Genomic DNA, 8,758 nt, shown 5'->3' on the forward strand with positions numbered 1-8,758 from the left:
GTGTCATGGTACACACACACACACACACACACACACAGCACACTCATGCAGCACACCAGGGCCAAGGCTGATTTAAAGCCCATCTTGAAGCCAACTACAAAGAGAAAATTGCCGGGACAAGGCGAGGGCCTCTTGCGGAGAGAGCTGCCACAGCCAATGGTGGCAGGCCTGATCTCTCACCAATTCCAGCTGAAAAAACACCCCCCTGTGTCCAAACCCACATCATCTGTTCTTATTTTTAAATTATTGTTATTTATTCATTTTGGAGGGTGTGTATGTGTTCATCTGTATGCACAGGTATGCAAGTATAATTGAACATGCACAAGGCAGAGGTCAATGTCAGGCACCTTCTCCAGCCACTCCCTGGCTTATCTTTTTCAATCACATTTTTATTTATATCGGGAGTGGGAGATTGTGCCACAACTCATAAGTGAGAACAGGAGGCAAATTTTCAGATATCTTGGGGAAAGGGGTCAGTTCTTCCATCATGTAGGTCCCAGGGATTGAACTCAGGTCATGGTTGGCATCAAGAGCCTTGACAGGCTGATCTACCTTGTAGGCCCCCACCTTATTACCTTATTTCTTCTTTCTTTCTTTCTCTCTCTCTCTCTCTCTCTCTCTCTCTCTCTCTCTCTTTCTTTCTTCTTTTGAAACAAGGTCTTTCACTGAACCTGGAGCAGACTGGCCAGCCTGTGAGCCCCAGGGATTCTCTATCTGTTTCCCCATCACTAGGCTTGGGTGGAGCTCTAGAGCACCGTTGTGTGTGTATGTGGGGGGGGGTTGTCAGTTTGTTTTGGTTTTGGTTTTTGGTTTTTGACTTTTCAAGACAGGGGACAGGGTTTCTCTGTATTGCTTTGAAGCCTGTCCTGGAACTAGCTCTGTAGACCAGGTTGGCCTCGAACTCACAGAGATCCTCCTGCCTCTGCCTCCTGAGTGCTGGGATTAAAGGTATTGTGCCACCAATCCCCAGCTGCCTGCACTGTTTGTTTGCAGACTTAGATGGAAAAAGAGCTGGGAAATGAGGCTGTGTCTGTGCTGGTAGAGGGCTTGCTTGGCAAGCACGGAGCCCTGGGTTGTCTCTCCAGCACTGCATAAACTGGATGTGGCGGTACACGTTTATAATCCCAGCCCCTGGAGGGAGAGGCAGGAGGATCAGGAGTTCAAGTTTACTTTCAACTCTTGGGACCAGCCTTGGCTACATGAGACCCTGTCTCAAAAGAAGAAAAGGAAAGCTGGGTGTGGTGGTGCATTCCTGTTACATGAAGAATAAAAGACCCAGAGACTGATATAGGGGTTCAAGTTCAGAAAAGCAAAACAGCTAGTCACTAGCATCTCACTCTACCTCAGACTGGAAGTCGATCCTGGCTCCAACCAACCTCAGACTGAAGCCTCTCCTCAGCGTAGCTGGAGAATTCTGAGACTTCAGTGTCTTCCTATCCCCAATGTAACTGGGGAATGAATGCCTGATTCTGACTACTGAAGAGCCTGCTCCTATCTTTTATACCCTTCTAGTGCTGGGATTAATGGCATGTGATCCCAGGTACTGAGATTATGTTTGTGTGAGCTATTTCTCTTTTAGACTGATTCATTCTTGTGTAGATCTCAGTGGCCTTACACTCACAGTGAGTCCTAGGATTAAAGGTGTGTACTACCACCTCCTAGCTTCTGGCTGCTGGGATTAAGGGCATGTATCATAACTGCCTGATCTCTATAACTTGAGACTGGCTTTGCTTTCTGAATCCTTAGGCAAGCTTTAATAAATCATAAATAATCACTACACATTCCTTTAATCCCAGAAAGTGGATCTCTGTGAATTTGAAGCTGGTCTTGGCTATATAGTGATTTCCAGGACAGTATTACACAGAAAAACCCTGTGGGGGGGAGGAAAAAGAAAGAAGGAAGGAAGGAAGGAAAGAAGGAAGGAAGGAAATATGCTCTTGGGATAGAACCAGAGGCACTGACCCTTGGGAATATCTTTTCCTGCTCTGTTGCCCTGGCAATAGACAGTGATAGGGCTGGAGTAGAATGGAATCTTGGGAGGCCCTCTTTTCCTGAATGATGTCAGATGATGGGCAGTGTGTCTTGAATTGAAGCAAGAAAAGGAATGTGGCCAAGGCCTTTCAGGATGCTCCCAAGTGTTACAATTTTACCATTAGTGATCCATTCCTTGGGCTAGAACTCCGGCACAGGCATCATCACAGCCCACTTTCCACATGGACATTAACATAACTAACTAGGACACTGCCAGTGCTGCATTTTAAATGTGTGTGTGTGTGTGTGTGTGTGTGTGTGTGTGTGTGTGTGTGTGTGTGTGTGTGTGTGAAACAGAGGAGAGCTTGCAGAAGTCCAGAGGGCCCTAGGAACTGAACTCAGGTCGTGAGGGTTAGCAGCAAGCACCTTTACCTTCTGAGCCATCTCATCAATTCCATTGGCTATCTATTCCATTTTTCATGTAGCCCTATTTTTATTTATCTTTTTGTTTGTTTATCTTTATATGTGTGGCTACTTGTATGCCTGTGTACCACATGCAAGCCTGGTACCTGTAGGGGCCAGAAGAGGGCATCAGATCCCCTGAAGTGGGAATTAGAGATGGTTGTTGTAAGCTGCCATGTGGGTGCTGGGAATCAAATCCAGGTCCTTCAGAAGAACAGCTAGTGCTCTTAACTGCTGAGCAATCTTTGCAACTCCATATAAGGTGCTGTCTTACTTTGTTTTATAAGTGGGGATACCTGCCACAGAGAGCAGGTCCCTTGCCAATGGGGAAAGCTAGATTTGATGACAAGCCTAGCAAGACAGCCCTGCCCTCTAGGAGCAGCTTAAGTACCTGATTGACAGATGGGACTCTGAGCTGGGGTGCAGAGGATAGCCCCAGAGTTACACAAAACCTACAAGCTCCTCAGTGTATATTTGGGCTTTGAAGGATGAGTAGGAGTTGGGTAGAAGAGAGGCAGCATGTAGGGTAGCTGTCTAGGGACAATTCAAATCAAATGCTCAGCTCAGGGGCACAACGGGATGGAGCTGCCCAACTTAAGAGCTCTGCAGGGGCCATGTGGTCACTCTGAAGTGCCAAGTCAGTGTCCTAGGCATCCATCCCTGTTCCTGGGAGCCCCCTGGCTCCCATTAGCATCCTAGTGGCAGAAGGTTTTTCTCCACACTTGGGAAGTTCTCACACAGCATTCCCTATGCCCTACTCCTCCCCCACAGCCTCAGGCCCAGGAGGCACCACTCATGAGGGTCCCAGTCCCAGACTGCAGTCAGCTTTCTCCACTGAGGTTCTCTTCTCTGATCCCTGACCCCCAGTTGAAGGAAACATGGGGGAGATCCTTGGGACAGGGTTACCTAAGATGGTTTCCAGGGGCTGGAAGTCCTATTCTCTCTCTCTCTCTCTCTCTCTCTCTCTCTCTCTCTCTCTCTCTCTCTCATACACACACACACACACACACACACACACACACACACACACAGACACATTCATACTTGCACATGGCACTCATATACACAGGCAGGCTAGAAAAAACCAATCCTGAAGCTCACTGGCTCCAAAACCATCTTTCTGAGGAATGCATAAACTTGATTTAATACTGGCTTTGACATATGGGATTCCAGGTGCTGAAGCCCTGAAATACCTTGGAATGTGCTAGAACAAAGTATAAGGCACCCTGTCTTGGTCCACCTTCGCCCACACCCATCTGGCTGGCAGTCACTGAATTTCCAGTAGCTTCTTCCAGAGGATCTGAGGTGTCAGTTCCGGTAAGGAGCCAAGTCCACAGCTCCAACACTCAGCCAGTGTCCAGCTGGCATCTTACGCAATGAGGCTAGCCCAGGAGTAGAGGTGGCTGAGGACAGGCCCCTGGCATCCATGTTCTTAGCTGACATGTCACTTCAGAGGTTGGGGATGCAGATTTTCCATACATTCCCATAGATGAAGACCCTACCCTGGGCCCATCAGAGGGGCCTCAGGGAGCCATCTTAGGATACCAAGAGAAGAACTCTGGTGAACTCAGCTTCATCATTTCTCTGGATTCTGTGAGATGAGAAGAAATGGCCAAGTAGCAGCATCCTCATCCCAGCTCTCAGCTCCTCTAGAACCAAGGACCAGCCATGGTGGAGCAGAGGGTGAGCAGCTGCTTGGGATGTATGTCTTGGTTTCCTCACACTGCCTCCAAATATCCCACACCAAGAACTTCCTTTGAAGGTGGACAGGAGGGAATAAAAGGTAATGAATGGTGTCTGGAGATAAGCATGCTCCTTCATACGGTGACTTCCAATGGCTCAGCTGTGATCTTGTCTCTTAACACACCAGGCTGGTCAAGAGGTTCCATCATGAGCACAGAATCAATTAGTAATGTCTGCATGGGGCACTATGTTCAATTCTACCACTATGCAAATGCTGTAATAGATTGGTGATGTCTGCAATGGTCAGGGATACTCCCCATCTGTCATCTATAATGCTAGGTGACCTTCTTCTGAAGCAAAAAGGGAAGTTCTCAGGAGCTTAAAATTTACCTCTTAGATGATCATTCTCTATTTTGCCCTTTTCTGAGGATGTTAATATTGGTTATAGAAAAAAAAAGTCATTTGTCTAAAGTAGAAACACAGTACTGAATTAATTTCTTCTCCATGGAGATGACTAAATGTTTTTCCTTGTGGAGACTCAAAAGGTGGTCTGGCTGTCACTGAAGGGGACCTTAGACCCTTAAAGAATTCCATCCAGGAAAAGGTAGACAGACCTCGGCACTATGCTCTGGGTTAGGGTTCACAGTTCACTTCCCATGATGCTTTGATCCCAAAGTCTAAATGACCCATGGAGTCTGGGTCACCTCATTTGGACACCTTGGTCTGCAGTGTGCTGGGCAGGTAGAGGTACCTCCAGATGGCATAGTAGTGGGTACCAGCACCAAATGCCACAAAGAGGTGCCAGATGGCATGGGCAAAGGGAATTCTCCCGTCGCTCTTGAAGAACACCATGCCCAAGCAATAGAAGACCCCTCCTGTCATCAGCTCCCAGATGCCCTCGGTGTTGGGCTGTTGGAAGAAAAGGATCGGGCACAAGTCAGAGGAAGAGCTAGTCATTCCCTGACACCCAAACAAAAAGAAGGGCAAGTGATGAACAAGCCCCGAGTCCCCTAGGAAGTCTCAATGCTGTAGCATCAAATTTTCCCATATTAATTTTCCAGATCTGCAATTGGTTGATGATAGTGAACTCGAACATCAGAGGTTCAGCAATTGGGTTAAGGCAATTGCAGCAGGATTAGAAGTCCAAGGTCATGTCAGACTAAACAAGGCTCTGCCTCAACAAAGCAAAACCAAAATTTTAAAAAAGGCTACTTTTATAGGACCCCATAGCAAGTTAAAGGAGAACATAAGCTAAATACTGAGACCTGAAAAAGGAGGTAGACTGGAAATGGAGGTGTGGCTGAATAGTAGGGCATTGGCCTAGAATGTGCGATGCCCTGGTTTCAATCCTCATCGCTGCACACATGCACACAGGGTCAGTTAGTACACCCATATCATGGAATGTTATTTGTTACTTGGCCTTTAAAAACTGACTATTCTGACACAAGCCACAGTATGGAGGAGCTCCAAGGATACAACGCTAAGTGAAATAAGCCAGGAACGAAAGGACAGCTACCATAAAACACGACTGTCCCAAAGTAGCCAAATCCACAGAGACAGACAGTAGAAGGGGGATGCCATGGCCTGGATGGAGGGATGTTGCAGAGAGCTATCCTCCAAGCCAGACTGCTGCCATCTTCAAGAGTTTGAGCTGGACCTGCTCACCAAAGATCATCACAGCTGGGCTTGTTGAATGCTGGCATTCTTTCTTGGAAAGAGGGGGCAGGGAAGGTCATGGTAGCCTCACCTAAGTAACTTGTCATCCCTCCCAATCCATCCCTAATTGCACATGGCCTTGGAGTCTCTGAAAGAGGGTTAGAGGATGTAGGTGGGGAATATGGGAGGGGACTCCATCTACATAGCCATGGCGTGTCATCAAGCATGATGGATGTAAAACTTCCAGTGTGACTGCTTTAAAGATATCTGTGCTTCTGCCCATAACCTCACACACTGCTCTGCAGGTGAGCCTAGAGAGGGCTTTGGTGGACTCAAGGAGGGGCAATGTTGTTTACATCTTCTCAGGGGAAGGGATTTTAGCAATAGGGGAGGGACTCTGTGTGTGTGTGTGTGTGTGTGTGTGTGTGTGTGTGTGTGTGTGTGTGTGTAGAAGTGTGCATGCATGTGGAAGTCAGAAGTCCACCTCATGCATTGCTCCTCAGGAAACCATCCACCTTGGTTTTTATTTTGCTTTGTTTTCCAGACAGGGTTTCTCTATGTAGCCCTAGCTATCCTGGAACTCACTCTGTAGTCAAAGCTGGCCTCAAACCCAGAAATCTGCCTACCTCTGCCTCTGCCTCTCAAATGCATGGATTAAAGCATATGCCACCAGCACCTGGCCATCTACTCACCATGTTTCTATGAGACAGGGTCTCTCACTAGCCTGGAGCTCACCAGTAAGGCTACACTGGCCAGCAAGCTCGGAAATCTTCCCAGTGCTGGGACTGAAAGTGCATGCATCATGCTCAGCTTTTTATTATTTTTTTTTATTTTAAACATTTATTTATTTATTTATTTGTGTGTGTGTGTGTGTGTGTGTGTGTGTGTGTGTGTGCCATACATGTGTGGATGGCCAAGGAGCCCAGAAGAGGGCACTAGACCCCCTGAGCTGAAGTTACAGGTGTTTGTGAGCCACCCGATGTGGCTCATGCCCTCCCTCTGAACTGACACACAATTCAGTAGGTCAGTAGGATTCTACCATCCTTGTCTTTCTACACCTTGAACAGCCACAAAAACAAAGTCTCTTGGAGGCTGGACAGGTGGCATGTGCCTGCAACCCTAGTGCTCAGCAGGCAGAGGAAGAAGGGGTTCAAGACCAGCCTGGGCTACAGAGCAGGACTCTTTCTCACGCAAACAACACAAATCAAAACAGAAAAAAGAATTGGACATGAGAAATGTGATTCAACCTTGAAAAACCAAGACCTTTACATAATGATGCTGGTCTGGGCTAAGGAGACCCTCTCTCTCAAACAAACAAAACAAAACAAAAAACATCTCAGAGATCTTAAAGCACCTGTGTGTTACTTGGTTTTAACCAACCAACTCGACACAGTCTAGAATTGCCTGAGAAGAGAGTCACAGGGAAATGTCGGAAATGTCTAGATCAAGTTGTTGGGTGGGTATGTACATAGGAGAGTATCTTGATTATTATAACAGATGTGTGAAGACTCAGCCTAAAAGTGGGCAGCACAATTCTCTGGATGTGAGTCCTGGAATGTCTGACAGTAGAGGCGGTAAGCTGAACACGAGGCACACATTCATTTCTCTCTGCTCTTGACTACAGATGTCACTAGTTGCTTCAAGATCTTGCCTTGGCTTCCCCTCAAGGATGGAGTGAAACCTGGAATTGTGATCCAAATTAGCCATTTCTTTTCGAAACTGCTTTCATTTTTAGTTTTGTGTACATATATGGGAGGGGTATATGCACCATTTGTGTGCTGTGAGTATGGAGTTCAGAAGAGGGCATCAGATTGCCACCTGATGTGGGTGATGGGAACCAAACTCAGGTTCTCTGCACGAACAATAAGTACTCTTAACCACTGAGGCATCTCTCCAATCCAGCCCTCTAAGATGCTTTTTGTCACAGCTATAAAAATGAATCTAAAACATTTTGGGTGGTGTTGTGAATATCTCTGAGGCATCTCATCACACACACACACACACACACACACACACACACACACACACACACACATTCCCTGGTCCTCAAGAGTGTTGTTGCTGAATATTAACCACACAGTAGTCGAAACACCCAATGTTTCTTAGCAAGCACCAGGCACCAGGCACCATGGTCAGTGCCTTGCCTGAACTGTCTAGTCACCTTCATAGTATATGGAGACCCAACCTCAGGCTTAGGCACAAGAAATGCTGTGGCTCCCAGGTGAAATCTCCATGTTCTCTGTCCCTTTAGGCAAGCGCACAGACCCACTGTTTGCCCTGCTGACAGAGGAGAGGGCTTGATTGATAGTCTCGGGAGGCAGGTCCAGTTCACACATGTCTTCCCTCCAGAAGATTGGAGTCCTCACTCTGGGTAAGTGGGACTTACCATAGAGAGGATGACCAGGGCGGGGAAAAAGCCCATCACCACATAGCAGAGCAGCTCCACAAGCTTGTACCTGGGGAGACAGAGCACGTGGTCTCAGGACAAGCTTCTAAGGAGGGACAGAGCACACAACTTTCTGATGCTGAAGACCAGCACAGTGAGAAGAGAATTTCTCTGTGTGGAACCCTTTAGCTTGTATGCTGCCCAGAAACATCAATGGGTAATGGGAGTTGTGTGACCTTGGGAAAATCATATGGCAAGCCCCTTTTCTTCTCAGAGCCTATTCTGAGCTTTTAAAGTTTACACTGTAGGTAAAACATCAGTTGCAAGTTTAAGCATAGCAAGCACGTGCATATTGCCAATGTGTGGCCTATGGCAGACAAAACTAAAATTAATCCCAGCATTTTCTCCCACAGGACCTAAGCAGCCATTCTCAATTGTGCTGAATTGCTAGATGAACCAAACCCCATGTCATTCTGAACTGTTTGTCTGCTGGAGGACCTGTGGGCTCTGTAGTTGTGGGATTTTGTTATTTTCTCTTGCTTCCCTGGCTTCTCTCTCCTCCACACTTAATGTCTATCATTCCAGTCCCATAGCAGAACA

The 8,758-nt window shown here is 47.1% G+C and overlaps 1 protein-coding gene across 1 annotated transcript in view; it reads right to left on the reverse strand.

The window, feature by feature from the left end:
* Nucleotides 1-4,372: 4,372 nt before the first annotated feature.
* Nucleotides 4,373-8,758, reverse strand: part of Mmd2 (monocyte to macrophage differentiation associated 2) — a 43,838-nt gene continuing 39,452 nt past the window's right edge. Inside the window, exons 6-7 of the mRNA XM_051205537.1 lie at nucleotides 8,159-8,228; nucleotides 4,373-5,025 (exon numbers count right to left, since the gene is read on the reverse strand). Of these exons, the coding sequence (XP_051061494.1) occupies nucleotides 4,822-5,025; nucleotides 8,159-8,228 (274 nt within the window). The 3' untranslated portion in view covers nucleotides 4,373-4,821. The remainder of the gene's footprint in view (nucleotides 5,026-8,158; nucleotides 8,229-8,758) is intronic.

The sequence above is a fragment of the Phodopus roborovskii genome, unplaced genomic scaffold (genome assembly GCF_943737965.1).
Source record: "Phodopus roborovskii unplaced genomic scaffold, PHOROB, whole genome shotgun sequence".
Taxonomy (NCBI): domain Eukaryota; kingdom Metazoa; phylum Chordata; class Mammalia; order Rodentia; family Cricetidae; genus Phodopus; species Phodopus roborovskii.